The 15,944-nt window shown below is 42.2% G+C and overlaps 1 protein-coding gene across 3 annotated transcripts in view; it reads right to left on the bottom strand.

Moving 5' to 3' along the window:
• abraxas2 (abraxas 2, BRISC complex subunit) overlaps positions 1-15,944 on the bottom strand; it is a 39,817-nt gene extending 23,873 nt beyond the window's left edge. Inside the window, exons 1-3 of one of the 3 annotated variants that reach the window (XM_085994628.1) lie at positions 15,804-15,944; positions 14,715-14,805; positions 6,477-6,513 (exon numbers count right to left, since the gene is read on the bottom strand). In XM_085994628.1, coding sequence (XP_085850754.1) covers positions 6,477-6,513; positions 14,715-14,805; positions 15,804-15,875 — 200 coding nt within the window. In that variant the 5' untranslated portion in view covers positions 15,876-15,944. Of the gene's footprint in view, positions 1-4,457; positions 4,618-6,476; positions 6,514-7,093; positions 8,712-14,714; positions 14,806-15,803 lie in introns of those variants that run through there. The other 2 variants (XM_085994630.1, XM_085994631.1) reach the window with 2 other exon arrangements.

The raw sequence follows: 15,944 nt of genomic DNA, 5'->3' as shown, positions 1-15,944 counted from the left end.
ACAGAATGTACTCTGGGTGCAGGACTTCAATGTCCATCACCAAGAGTGGCTTGGTAACACCACTACTGACCGAGTCCTGTAGTATATAGCTGCCAGACTGGGCCTGTGGCAGGTGGAGAGAACCAACACAAGGGAGAAACCTACTTGACCGCATCCTCACCAATCTACCCGTCATAGATGCATCTGTCCATGACAGTAGTGGTGGGAGTGACCACCTCAGTCCTTGTGGAGACAAAGTCCTGTCTTCACACAGGACACCCTCCATCGTGTTGTGCTAAATGGGATAGACTCAGAACAGATCTAGCAGCTCAAAACTGGGCATCCAGCAGGCACTGTGGGCCAGCAGCAGCAGAATTGTATTCCACCAATCTGTAACCTCATGGCCCAGCAGATCCCTCACTCTACCATTACCATCAAGCCAGGGGAACAACCCTGGTTCAATGTGGCGTGTAGACGAGCATGCCAAGAGAAACCAGGCATACCTAAAAATGAGGTGCTAACCTAGTGAAGTTACAACACAGGACTACATGCATGTTAAAACAGCAGAAGCAGCGTGCTATAGACAGCTAAGCAATCCCACAACGAACAGATCAGATCAAAGTTCTTCAGTCCTATCGCATCCAATTGTGAATGGTGGTGGACAATTAAACAACAAACAGGAGGAGGAGGCTCCATGAACATCCTCATCCTCAATGATAGCGGTGCCCAGCACGCAAGTGCAAAAGGCAAGGCTGAAGCATTTGCTGCTGTCTTCAGCCAGAAGTGCCGAGTGGATAACCCATCTCTGCCTCCTCCTGAGGCTCTCGCAATCAGTTACCAGTCTTCAGCCAATTCGATTCACGCCACGTGATATGAAGAAATGTCTGAGTGCATTGGATACAACAAAGGTTATGGGCCCTGACAACATCCCAGCTGTACTGAAGACTTGTACTCCAGAACTAGTGCCGCCTCTAGCCAAGCTGTTCCAGTACAGCTACAACACTGGCATTTATCCAGCAATGTGGAAAACTGCCCAGGTATGTCCGGTCCACAAAAAGCAGGACAAATTTAATCCACCCAATTACCGCCCCATCAGTCTACTCTCAATCATCAGCAAAGTGATGGGAGATGTCATCGACAGTGCTATTAAGCGGCACTTACTCACCAATAACCTGCTCACCGATGCTCAGTTTGAGTTCTGCCAGGACCACTTGGTTCCAGACCTCATTACAGCCTTGGTCCAAATATGGACAAAAGAGCTGAATTCCAGAGGTGAGGTGAGAGCGACTGCCCTTAACATCAAGGCAGCATTTGACAGAGTGTGGCATCAAGGCGCCCTAATAAAATTGAAGTCAATGGGAATCGGGGAAAACTCTCCACTGGCTGGAGTCATGCCTAGAACAAAAAGATGGTTGTGGGTTGTTTGAGGCCAATCTTCTCAGCCCCAGGACATCTTTGCAGGAGTTCCTCAGAGCAGTGGCTTACGCCCAACCATCGTCAACTGCTTCATCAATGACCTTCCCTCCATCATAAAGGTCAGTGGGGATGTTTGCACAGTGTTCCGTTCCATTCACATCTCTTCAGATAACGAAACAGCCCGTGCCCACATGCAGCAAGACCTGGACAATATTCAAGCTTGGGCTGATGTGTGGCACGAATGTTACCTGCCACTTAAGTGTCAGACAATGACCATCTCCAACAAGAGAGTCTAACCACCGCCCCAAGACATTCAATGGGATTACCATCACCAAATCTCCATCAACAACATCCTAGAGGGGGGTCACAGTTGACCAGAAACTTAACTGGACCAGCCACATAAATACTGTGGCTACAAGAGCAGGTCAGAGGCTGGGTATTGTGCAGCAAGTGACTCATCTCCCTACTCCCAAAAGTCTTTCCACCATCTACAAGGCACAAGTCAGGAGTGTGATGGAATACTCTCCACTTGCCTGGAGGAGTGCAGCTTCAACAACACTCAAGGAACTGGACACCATCCAGGACAAAGCAGCCCGCTTACAAATGCACCCCATCCACCACCTTAAACATTCACTGTCTCCACCACCGGTGCACAGTATCTGCAGTGTGTACCATCTACAAGAAGCACTGCAGTAACTTGCCAAGGCTTCTTCGGCAGCACCTCCCAAACTCACGACCTTGACCACCTAGAAGGACAAGGGCAGCAAGCACATGGGAATACAGGTTGAGCGTCCTGAATCCAGCAACCGCAGGACCGAGGCCGAGCCGGTTTTCCCGGACTTCGGAACGTGTTTTTGATGTCCGAAGTCCGGAAATATTGCAACCTGGGCTCTGGAGTTTCCGGACTTTGGACATCAGAAACACGATCAGAGTCCGGAAATGCCTGGGCCCAGGTTGCGATATTTCCGGTTTCTGGACGTCACCTTGTAGTTCTTCTCCTCGCAGGCCTTGTAGTCCTCGCTTCTTCACAACGCATGGTAAGCCTCCCTCTTGTTTTTGCAACGCAGTACTCTGTAACTGTACTTAATGCGAGCTTCCCAGCCTGTATCTTTTGCTACCATCTTCAAATTTGAAAAGGAATGTACAGTACTCAAAGCATGAAATATAAAGGAGGTTTTTATTTGTAAAAAGGTTATGAAATATAAAACAGTAAATGGAAGGCTTTTATTTGTTAAACAGAGTAAAAATAAACAGGTCCAGTTACAATTGGCTGGAAGTTGTGCTTGAGGTAGAGGGCTCAGCTATGATGTCTGGGGCTGATGATGGGCCAGCAATAGGATTATCAAATGTGGAAATTACTGGTGCAGTTGCACGCTGTAGGTCTTGGGCCTTCTGTTGCAACATCTTTTGAAAGATTTAATATTGTTTTGTTTAAATAATTTGGGCTTTTCTTTCACTAATATTTCCCAAATTCTGTAGACCTGCAGTATTTCTTCTTCACTCATGAAGCTTCGTTGCTCTAAGGTGTGAATTAATTCTTGACAAAGATTGATTGCTTTGTCAATCGGCACTTTTTCCACTTGATCACAGGCATCATCCTCCTCACTGCTTTCATCCTTTTCTTCTGGATGCAAAACCCTCTGCATGATTTCTTCGTCTGTCACTGCATGCCCAATGGGAGCATCGTTGTCTATGTCCATGACTTCTGCGACATCGTCCTCATTCAATTCCTGCACAGCTTTGCAAGTCAGCCCTCTTGCATAATCTAAAAGTTGAGCAATCACTGCTTTCTCCCTGGACACACGAAAGCCTTGAAAGTCCTGAGGAGCATCAGTCAGCAAACGCAGTTGATGGCCAGATGTTATGCCAAGCATTGACCAAGGTGTCTGCAGTTACCAAGTTCCATGCATCCGCAGCTGTCCATATGGCATCCTCGATAGAGAAAGTTTTTATTCCCATGCCTGTGTTCACAGCATTAAGTAAACACCGCAAACTCGTTTTTGTACAGACACTTCATCGATCTCAAGATTCCTTGGTCCATTGGCTGTATCAGTGATGTAACATTTGGAGGCAAGTAGATTCCATGGACATTATCCTTTACCAAAAGCTCAGCATCAGGATGTGAACAATTGTCCAGCAGCAAGTATATTTTGCAGTTTTCCTCAAGGCCAGCTTCCGTGCGATGAGCAGGCGCCTGAGGGATAAAATTCTTCTCAAACCAGTTCAGAAAGATTACCCTGGTTACCCATGCTTTCCTGTTGGCATAATAATGCACTGGCAATACTCTCAAACCCTTGAAACATCTTGGACGCTGGCTTCTCCCAATGACCATAAGCTTACACTTGTGTCCCAGCTGCATTTGCAGCAGCAAGCAGTCAACCTATCCTTGGCGTCTTTAATACCTGCTGGCTGCGTTTCTTCTGCTGCTGCTGTCTCTCACGGTACATAGCACCAAGAGTGCAGTCTCGTCAGCATTGTACATTTGCTCAGGTGACGAGTTCATCAAACTAATTGCTGATAAGCCTATCAATATAATTTTCAGCTGCCTCATGATCTGCTGAGGCTTTCTCACCACATACTTTCAGTTGCCTGATGCCATGACACCTTTTAAACTTGGCTAGCCAACCAGAAGAGTACTCGCATGGAGTTTCAATCCCCAGTTGTACATGGAATATTTTAGCTTGTTGCACCACCATTGGGCCAGACAAAGGAACCTTTTCACTTCACCTCTGTCGCTACCATTCCATCACTGCTCGATCCAAATCACCACATTTCGGCTTATGCATACTTTTTCTCTTACTCATTTCCTTATGAACATCACTTTCCGCATAAAACTTCCTGAGCTGTTCTGTTTTCTAATATCACAGATGGTGGAGAGTCCAACACCATACTCCTCACTCAATCTTCTCACTGAATCACCACTATCTAATCTCTGAAGTAACTCAACCTTCTTAGCAATTGAAAGTGAACTATGCTTCCTCTTTCCTTTATCTGAACCCATTGGGGTATCTGTTGGCCTTTTTGACATGTTTGCAATGACAACACACATTCACAATCTTTACCTGTGCAGATCTTTAAATTGGAAAAAACACCACAGCAATGGAGTCAGGTTGGGTGGGGTGTAGGTGGGTCCCCTGGGGTGGAGTCTGGCCAAAGGGGCTTGTGTGCTGTGCAGAGTTGCTGCGGACCCAGGAGCAGCGGTGCGGTGACTGAAGACCTGGCCTGGAACAGGTAGGATTGGAGTTTTTATTCTTGCAATTTTTGTCACTGTACAGTAGTTGGATTTCATTTTGACACTTCACTGGGCCTGGCTGGTGGCGGAAACGGCTTGACAGGGTGTCCGGATTCCGGACGACCCTGCTACCAATCATCCTGGAGTCCGGATCTCCGGATTTTGGACGCTCAACCTGTACCATCTCCAAGTTCCCCTCTAAGTCACACACCATCATGACTTGGAAATATATCACCGTTCCTTCATCATAGCTGGGTCAAAATCCTCCAACTCCCTCCCTAACAGCACCTTCACCACATGGTGGGAGTACCTTCACTACACGGACTGCAGCGGTTCAAGGTGGCGGCTCACCACCTTCTCAAGGGCAATTAGGGATGGGCAATAAATGCTGGCCTTGCCCACATCCATGAATGAATTTTTTTTTTTTTTTTTTAAATCACGATTTTACAATTTGGCAGCAAATCAGAGCCCACAGCACTTTATGCAGCTTTGTTTGTTTATTACATCTTAACTCCTTCATTGATACACTTGTCTTTTAAACTCAAGACATTCCCTTTGATGTACACTGTACTGAAACATTTCAAAATATGCTTGTAAATGTCAGGACAACTTGGAGGTTAGTAAATTTCAGATTCCAGGATAAAATGGTTGTAAAAAAATGACAGAACCTGGCCAAAAGCCTGATCAAGACTTGAAGGTAGGGAAGGCATAAGAGGCGGAGAGAACATCCCAGAATATGGGGCAAGATGGCTGCAACCTCTGCCACTGATTGTACAGCGGAGAAGTAGAGACCAGAATTGGAAGCAGAGGATTCAAACAGGGAAACAGGACTGGAGGTTGCAGTGGTAATAACGACAGAGGTATTCGTTAATCATTTCTGTCCTACCACCCACAAGTTTCTCTTCCTGTGCTCACATGCATAGCTCTAGCGTGCCATAGAATTTAAATATCGGCCTCCCCAATTCCTCATTTATCGGCTGCCCCTCATATACTGATGATAGCCAGTACTCCACTACTGCCCTTGATTCCATGACTGTCAGTGCATTGTTAAGTACCTGACCAACATCAAATTATGGATGGGACATGACTTCTTACAGCTTCACAAGACCAAACCCATCCTGTTCAGCCTCTACTAGAAACTCCGTGCACTAGGCCAATCCAATCCCACATCCTGGATGCCGGTTCTAGCTCAACCCACTGATGTGCAATTGTTGTCCTGCTCAAAAAGGCAGATGGAGCCTCGGTTTAATATCACATCCAAAAGATGGCAGCTCTGAGTGTGCAGCACTCCCTCGGTACTGACTGAAGTGTCAGCCTAGATTATGTGCTTTAGTCTCTGGAGTGGGGCCTAAACCCACAGCCTGACTCATAGGGGAGAGTGCTACCAACTGAGTCAATGCAGACAGTCAAAATCAGTTGGACTTCTAATTCAGATTACTATCCCGCAATCCCTGGTGTGCATGCAGAGTGAAGTGAGGATAGGAGCAGGCTCAGCTGTGATGTCTTGCCTGCTGTCGCAACACTCTGTCTAGTCTCTTACTTTGAGGAGGAACACTGAAATAGCACCAATGGAACCAGCAAGAAGCAAGGGTCAGCAGTAGAGAAGGGGAAAAGAAAAAAAAAAACCTTCACTTTAACACATGAAAGTTACCCTTGTGCACTTTCTCCCAGTGCAGTCCATTACAAAGCACTCCACCAGTAATCAAGCAGAGGGGCAACCACAGATTTAACTGCTAGATTAGAATGACAAGCAACGTTGGCATTTGAAACCCAAACTATTCACAAGTAATCTCTATGGTTATCAAAATAGTTTCAAAAATTAGCAATTAAACAGATTATAATGGCTTACCTAAAGAGCTGGTAACCAGGCTCATGGTTGTGGATTTCTGTAATGAAACAGAAATAAACACACACATTTTAATAGTAAATATAAGCCGTACTGCAGAATAACATTTTTAGCATCTTTAAAATAACCGTACACATTTATTCTGCAAATCATACTGCAGACTGAGGATCTCCGAGGATAAAAAACAGTATAAACACCAGCCACTACGGATGTGCAACTTTGACATTCTAGATGCTCTTACAGAAGCCAGCCAGCAATATGTATAAATTGTTAAGCACAGTACATAACTTGAGTATTGTAATTTTCTAGGGTTCCCAACTTTAGCAAATGAAAAATAGCTTAATTTGTTTTTAAAAACCCCACTTAGTCCAAGCCACAGTAACCCTGCAGAAATCACTCATTTCTGGAAAGATTGGTGCAGAAATATTATTCACCTTGCATTAGCTACTTCTGCACTTGTATTGCCAAATTACTTCAGGAAGCAGCTCAGCCATACCTGCAGAAACTCCTGCTGCTGTGGAAACTATCCCATTTATATTTCAGGATGGTTTCCATGCTAGATTAAGATCATTAAAATCTGCATGCTTATTTTAAAGTCACAGTTCAAGATTATTTCCAACCATCAGAGTGCATTCCACATGGAACCATAATACAGCATCGGTCGCTACCTTGACAAGAATAGGAAGGGGAGAAGAGATACAACTTTAAATAACTGCTGACAAATGAGCTACATACTGCCATAAAAATAAACCTGGGAACCTAGTAAAAAGCTGACATGTTGGCAGTTTTACACAATTCCAGATTTAGCAAACAGCTAAATTCACAATTATTTGGTTATACTTTAGCGAATCACAGAAGTTCCTTTTGAGGATTCATCAATAGGAGTTACATCAAAGGTTTGTTTTTGGCATAGTTCATTTAACCATACTGCATATTACAAGATTTTCTATTCTACTTTCCCTTCTTAGTTTGTTCCAAGTTTGCTGTCCCCTCTCCTCCAGTCCATTCCCATTAGACTTCCAAGAAAAAATCTATTCCATCATAAACACATCAGACAGCATCGATTCCTTTGTCACGGTTTTGATTACCCTCCCCATTCAAACCCACAGCAGAACAAGTTAACAAAACCTACTGAGCTCAAGGCAACAATTCAACTTTAGGGATCTGCTGCCATTTTAAGCCACTAAAGTTGTATAGTTGCATCTTATAGAACAGCAGAACTTAACAGTCTCCATTTCCCAGTGATGAACTGTTATTACTTAACTCGAAGTGACTAGGTCACAATTCTTAATCCTTCAGCGTGGACATCAATTCTGTGAAGCATCCAGCCAGTGAATAACCATCACACCCACTCCTATGGTTTGCATTAGAATCTCTGAGATTACTGCCTCCAAATCTCTTAACAGATCAATTATTCTCCATTTTAAATAAACACAGGTCAATGTCAATTTTACTAATCCTGTGGGGGCATTCACACAACTGCACAATCTAGTTGTTTGTACCTTTAGTGAAACAGCGCCTTCGAAAATGGCTTCTGCAGGAATTTCCACGCTCCCTTGGTTAAACTGTTTTAGTGCAGCACTCAGCAGTAATATTGGCAATGAAGAGGGAGAAAATGTTCAACCATTTTATCACTGTTTTATTTTCACATCTCAGGATGCACAGAGCAGCCATGGTATGTCCCACAAGTTAGAACTCGAGCATGGAGGCATACAACATCAAGTTAAACAAAGAATAGCAAGAAATCCCTCTGTAAATGAGCTGCTTCAACAGATTTTTTTCTACATAAAAAGGACAAAGGATAAACATGGAAAATATTGGTTTATCACTGATTAAAGTATTGGCTGCAACAGAGATAGCACTCTGCTTATAAACCCACGTTTGTTGACACAAGTTATGTAGTTGCGACCAGGTTGCAGCGAGTGTAAAAACCATTGGTTAGGTCAGAAAATGCAATTGTTATCGCGTCAGTTATCTATCCCAACACATGGCAAAAGAATGAATTACAGGATGCATCTATTTGACTCAAGTCTGAATGACTAATGTTATGCACTGTAAATGGTAGGGCAGAAGGTACTCCTGCAGCTTATCAGGTACTTTCCAGATATTAGCAGTGTCCTTTGTGCCAGAGAAGAGGCAGAAAGCAAGATGTTTACCCAGAGAGAATGACTACCTAGAAGAATGGAAAAGTCATCCCTTTGGGCTACTCATGTGTACCCCCTAGTGGCCAACTTGAAAGCAAATTGTCGGTCAGAGAGAAAAATTAGACCCCAAACTTAAGTAAAAACCAAGCCAATAAAAGGTACATGAAATAATGCAGTAATTGGTGAAGTACCCTTAACAGATAAATCTCTTTAAAACTGTTTAAATCTATTTTTTACTTACTAATGTTGTGTAAAACAAGTTTGTAACTTCAGACTCCTTCATTGATACAAATGAATGAAACATGCCAGTGTTAGTTATGCTTTAAACAAACAGCAATTTATTAAACTATTTAAAGGACATTTTTAAAATTGGCATTGTCTCATATTACATTAGTCTTTAGAAACGGAGTTATCGCTGTTTGGTCGTCCAATAGACTTAAGCTAATTTACTACTAGTCACTGATGTCTTATAATCCTACATGCCTTAAGAGCATTAAAATGCTAATTCTTCACTGAGGAAAGGATACTGGCTGCTTTAGAAACCAGCACTGACCCAGTTCTGCAAACAGGGCACTCCTCAGTCCTTTGACCAAGCATTGGTCGGTTTTTCAAATTCTACAGTTTTTTTTTGTTACTCTGTCAAGTTTAGGGATTTCAGATTATGCCAACACAGGAGGATTTTGTTGCATTAAAAATGCTACTATTAAATTCAATGTACCTCTTAATGAGTTCAATTCATAGATCATCAGAACTGGGAAAGGTAGATTAGGATCCAGATTAAGCATCTGAACCAGAGTACTTTAGACAATGGGAGTTAGTGTAGGTATCCCAGTGAACATCCACTTCATTTGAGCACAGCATGCTGAGAATATACTTTTGGGAAACAGAGAGCTGTTTGGTTGACTGAAAAATTTGTGAATGGGGAAGGAATTGGGAGGGTCAGTCTAGAATAAGAGGAAAAAGGACAATAGGTCACATGAAGTCAGTCAATCCAATTTGGTCTGTGAAGGAAGCCCAGCTTCATGAGAGAAATTTTGCTCATCTTAAGCTCAGGGGCAGCCAGAACCAGAAGGCTGTCTGGGAAAAAGTGAAGTTGCCCATTAACGTAGAATAGTGTGAATTTTTTTTAATGAAAAACTACACAAGGCGCAGTTTGAACTTAACTGAATTTTATTTACAACTGTCACTGTACATTCACTTGTCTGTAAAGTAGTTTATCAATTTGTATTTGGCCTCATCTCACTGATGTTTGCAGTCCGTCTACTGAAAGACTGGAGAAGTGCATGTGAAGGCACGCGAGAAAGACAATATCCAATTCAGATAAGTGAGAACTATCGTTACGCCCCCAGCTTACATTATCATATGATTAGTTATTGGGCGGTACAGGCACATTCCTGAATGCAAGATGCAAGGATCGCTTACAGGACCGACTTGCACTACTGATCCAAAAGAATATCTAAGGCAGACTCAAAATTTGTAATTAAATTGAAGGAATTTATTAGGCATTGTGCTAGTTGAATCGAACATCATCTGATATTATCAAAGGAACTTATGGCCAATCACCACTGAATCTTTGGACAAGGTTGCATAAGCTTGGGTTATAGTACCCTGCTTCTGAAACCTCTAGGCAGTATTATTCCAATGCCCTCCTTTTTGGTCTATCATCCTCCACAATCTCTTCCCGTATCCTGACCCACTCGCCAATCACCAATTTTCAATGACCCACACTGGCTCCATGCCTCCAATGTAGTAAGTTTAAACTCCTTGCCCTCATTTTCAAATTCCACCATGGCCGGGGAGAGATTTGAAGAGAAATGGCCCATTCAATCTCTCCATCCACCTTCAGTTTTATATCCCCAATCACCCCCTCCTTTTTTTTGTCTGCCATCTTCATTGTTAATAACAGTTACATAGAAGTAGTACAGTAAGGCAGGTGAATATAGGACTCAGAAAAGACATGCAACATAAGATTGCAGCACCAGGGAGCTGAAGGGACAGAGTATTGTCTGAACAGGTATGGCTATTCTCTTCTATAACATGCACATTTTACATAACATTAATTTTAATGCACCTTTGGATCATAATGCTTAGTGCTGCAGTATGATCATTTCTGCTATGCGGTGCTTCATTTGGCAAATGAAATGTGTAACTGGCAAATGAACTTCAGTATCGACAAGTGCGAGGTGGAACATTTTGGTCGGAAGAATAAGGAGGCCACACACTCCTTGGAAAATAAGTGTCGAAATGGGATAGAGGAGCAGATGGATCTGGGGATACAGATACACAACTCACAAAGTAGCAACACAGACTAATAGGCCATAAAAATCAAACATAACACCGGGGTTCATTTCTAGAGGGATAAAATTAAAAAGCAGAGAAGTTATGTTAAACTTGCATCAAACCTTGGTTAGACCACACGGAGTATTGCGAACAGTTCTGGTCTCCGTATTATAAAAAAGATATACAGAGGCACTGGAGAAGGTGCAAAAAAGATTTACTCGAATGATACCAGAACTGAGAGGTTATACCCATCAGGAAAGAAAGAACAGGCTGGGGCTCTTTTCTATAGAAAAAATACTGAGGGGTGACCTGATAGAGGGCTTATGAAAGGGTTTGATAGGGTAGACATAGACAAAAGGTTTCCACTTGTGGACAAGACCAGAACTAGGGGCCATAAATAGAAGATAGTCACTAATAAATCCAGTACGGAATTCAGGAGAAACATTTTTTACCCAGAGAGTGGTTAGAAGGCAGAACTCGCTATCACAAGGAGTAGTTGAGGCGACTAGCACGGATGCATTTAAAGGGAAGCTACATAAACACATGAGGGAGAAAGGAATAGAAGGATATGTTGATGGGGTTAGATGAAGGTGGTTGGGAGGAGGCTCGTGTGGAGTATAAACACCAGTATGGACCAGTTGGGCTGAATAGCCTGTTTCTGTGCTGTAAATACTATGTAATTCTCTGGGCAATATTAGTTTAGAATACTGATGCACTATGGATGCATATCCTTAATCTTCTAAAGAACATCATTTTCCTACAGAACATAAAAAATCAATTAAGTTTCCATGCCACAGGTGAAACAGGCTCCTGTATAAATTTTAGCTGCATTCCTGAATTCCTCCAGTTCAAGTTATGAATACTTCAAGTCTTTCTTGGGCAAATGCAAAATGCTGCTGAGTCCACAGAATTCTTTCCACAAACATTGTGCAACAGGTTACAAATTTATACGCTATATATAGTTACACTGAGCTCTTGGGAGTAATGGACGGCTCTACATTTTACATTCTTCAGCGCACTAGCAGATTTCCCACTGTGTTGCTCACAGTAACTTGGATGTTTCGCTGTTTTACAAGGACACAAATTAAACACTTAAACGCTTAAACCCTGCTCGGGTGGATATAAAAGATCAAAGAATAGCACAGGAGTTCCCCAGTGTCCTGGCCAACATTTATCCCTCAACTACCACCACCAAAACAGATTATCTCATCATTTATCTCATTGCTGTTTGTAGAATCTTGCAATGCACAGACTGGATGCAGTGTTTGCCTGCAAAACAACAGTGACTACACTTCAAAAGTAATTATTTTGTTGTAAAGCACTTCAAGATATCCCGAGTACATAAAAGGTGCTGTATAAATGCAAGTTGTTTCTTCCAAGTTTTTGCACATAACAGTAACTGCATTGTACACAAAGCTCTTTGGACATTTGGAGAAAGATGATCAGGTGCGATATAAATCTATTATTTTTCTTTTAATGAAAATCCATAAAGATCAGCGCTATGCTGCACATGTAAAGATTGTCTTTTGTTTGCATTTACAAAATTGGCCATCACAATTCTCAACTTTGTTGTGCAGTCTTAAATATACTGATGTCAAACTGACAGAAGTTTGTTTGTATTAATATGATCAAAGCCATCTGTGCTAACTTGTTACACTGACCCAACCTCTACTAACAGCAGTTAACGGTTTCAGTACATTTCTCAAACATATTGTAATGGGCAACTTGGGACCAAGATGCCCATTATAAATTTGGGTCTTGCTTTAGGTATTCTCTCAGGCACAGTGGTGCTGGTTACTCCCATTAGTGGTCCCACCACCTTACTTTTAGGTACTGCCCAATGTTTAACTATACAACAGTGTAACCCTGGGGTGTAACAATAGGACCCACGTGTTCTGAACTGAATGTGTGTGTCTTTCGCATGTGCAACTCTCCAATCTTATCATAGGCTGACCAAGAAAACTGGGTAAGACAAGACCAGCACAAAACACGTTTTGTTTCCTTTACAGTCTCCGTTAATTCAATTAGTACAACTTACCTTTGCATAATATAAGAAATATGCACCCACAGTGGGTCATTTTGCGCAACTTAAAATAACTTCGAAAATACTGTCCTGCATTCTAACCTCGAGTCTGGCGAAAGCCTGCCCTAGCAACTTTCTGTTTAAAACCCGTGTGCATTACTGTCCCTATTTTTATCTCAGTGTTCATAGCCGCAGCGGAGGGCCTGTGCTAAAACAAACCTCATCAAGCACCTGAGACCAGGGACTTCCATCACAATGGGTGCAAGACATTTATCAACTATACAGACAGGCTAAAAAATTATTTACTGTTTTCGGTCTTTGCGGAAATAATTTCAATGCCTAGCTCATTAGTATTTTAGACAACCTTTTATCTTGGTGCTTTTTTATTTATTTAAACATTTCACTTTAAAAAAAAAACTCAACAATTAAATACAACTCTTTCCCAAAATCCACTTGTGCAAAAATAACCAAAATTCTGTAACAGAATACCTCCCTTTAAAATCAATGCTTGAAAATATTAATTGCAGAAAATGTTTAAAGGCATTTAGAATTACTTTTTGGTTAAATGCATCTTATAAGTTAAATTTGTCACCACTCACTAATCAAAATCTACTAGACCACAATGGAGCGGAAGTAAAGACAAAATTTCCCTACCAATTCTTCAGCGGCTTCCAGCAGTCCCTTTAAGGCCTGGAAAAACTAGTCAGAGCATGCACGTCACATGCTCCACCTAGTTTTCCACACATTTTGCAGCAGGATCCTAAACAGGCGCAGGACACTTCTGTGCATATTTAAATTAATCTAGATCACACCCATATAAAATGTTAAAATGAGTTTGACACTCCTGTACTAGAGAAAAGAAAGTTCCACGGTCACAACAGATGTTATTTCCAGTTTCAAAAGAATCAAGGAAAAACCTATTGACTTAAGTTGCCATATACAGCATAATGTGTTACACAATTAAAACTGTACTGCTGCCAGTAGTGTGTGTTTTTGCACTACATCCACCACTTTACTTCTATGCCTATTATAGATCAAAATATTTTTTAAAAAGTAACTTTTCTGGAATATATTGATAACATTTTAACAGGACTATCCAAACTGCAGACCCCAAAAGATCATTTGAAATTTATTCAGCTGTATCAATATAAAATGAACACTTTACCACAAAAGCACTGCAAACAAGTCACCTTCTATCAGCACATCCTAATTCCCACTGCGACATCTCTCAGAATCCATGGTTTTCTCCCACACTTCTTGGATGGATTCAGTTAACTTATTCTCAGGAACAAACATTGCAAGTCTCGCTTCTCAGTCACCATGTAATTGTTCCAGAGTTGACAACTTAAGCACCAAGCTTACTTCTGGTATATTCTAAACAAATATGAACTGCTTTGTTGCAGTGGAAAATTAAAATGTTAGTCAGATTTGTTTAATTGTACATAATCTGATTATTTTAATCCTCCATTCCTCCTCCCCTTCCAATTTTTAAAAGTTCAATACAATGCATCATTAGTAGTGGGGAAACTAGGATTACAACTTTTCAGTAGACTTGTACAGAATATGAAATTAAAATAAAAGCACTCCTTACCTTTTCATTAGAAGCAGCCTGCTGATTATTTAATCAATTATTCAGATTACTTCCAAAAAATCATTTTACACCAGTAATGCCAAAATCAACAGAACAAAACTATGTATTGCAAGTCTATAACTTTCACTATGAATTAGATCTTATTTCAAACCCCTCGGCCCCCACTCTGACAATGGTTACATATACAAGGTTAGCAGACTTACCTATTACTTGCAGTAGCTCCGTGTTGCTGATCTGTGAATCACTAATACTGAAAGTCTCAAGTTGTTTCACATCTCCCAAGAGAAAGCCTTCCTGCAATGAAAAACTCAACTAAATTAGAACAAAAATAAGGAAAAACTAGACTTCAAAATAAAAAAGTCAATTAATTAGAGAAATCAGAAGTAATAAAAACAAAATCAAGTGCTTTCACTGTAATTAACTTACTCATCCCAACTTTACAGCAGATAAACTAGATACAAGCAAAATTACTCCACTGATAGAGCATTGCCAGAGCATTGCCAGTTCAGTTGTTTGAAGACCAAGACAATTTCTGACAACTGGGTAAGTAGCATTGGATTGTGACCATTTTAATACTAGACTTGTCAATAGAAACAACCCCAAGGCTCAAATGTTACTTGTCTGGTTGACAAAATTCTACACTGATGTCAAGTCATAAAGTATGCAAAGACAATTCTGTAGCAACTATTTGCACATCAAGAAAACTGGGCCTGGCACATTTTTAAAAAAAATTCCAGCAAAAACATTGAATAATAAAAGTTCTATAAAGGAAAGACTCAACATTGCGCATTTCTTGCCCTGAAAACTTTACGCCCGGTCGCCGTTGCAAACATTTTGCACTTTGGTTAAAGAAAGCATTCGGAGAAACAGATCAGAAGGTCACAGATCAGCTCCAGAAACTAGGACAGAAAGTGTGCGCATCCAGTCAATCAGGTTCCATTCGCAATCAAGGCTGCAAAGCACCGACTCCCAAAGCGGACTCACTCTGCCGGCTTGGCCGGCAACTCAGTGTTTTGCAACCCATTTCCGCCACGACCTCTTGCCGGAGGCGGAACAGCTGCCGCCGGCCGCCCGGGGCTGCGCTTGTCACAGACCCGAGGCGCTTCCATCCTGCGGGGGGGTTCCAGTTCTTTATTGTTGAACAAGCCGAGCCCTCCCGGCGAGGAAAGGCCAGCGACGGGAGCCGGAGCCTCGGCCTGCTCGCAGGACGATACCCGCACTGATAACAAGCTCACGGAGTCCGAGCGCGGCCCTGGGGAGACCGGGGCGGGTGCCAGACGGCGGGTACCTACATGGTCCGAGGGGCTGTTGGCGTGATGATAAACTAAGGAACTGAAAGTGTAGCCCGAGACGGAGGCAGCCATCTTTTCCAACCTGCCCACCCACACACCCCCGCGGGACGGGCACTTCCGTTCCACGCACGGGCCGCTGGG

Source organism: Somniosus microcephalus, chromosome 8, assembly GCF_052327205.1.
Source record: "Somniosus microcephalus isolate GS21.2 chromosome 8, FLI_Smic_1.0, whole genome shotgun sequence".
Taxonomy (NCBI): domain Eukaryota; kingdom Metazoa; phylum Chordata; class Chondrichthyes; order Squaliformes; family Somniosidae; genus Somniosus; species Somniosus microcephalus.
Note: the sequence above shows the minus strand (reverse complement) of the source record. Positions and strands in the feature narration are given on the sequence as shown.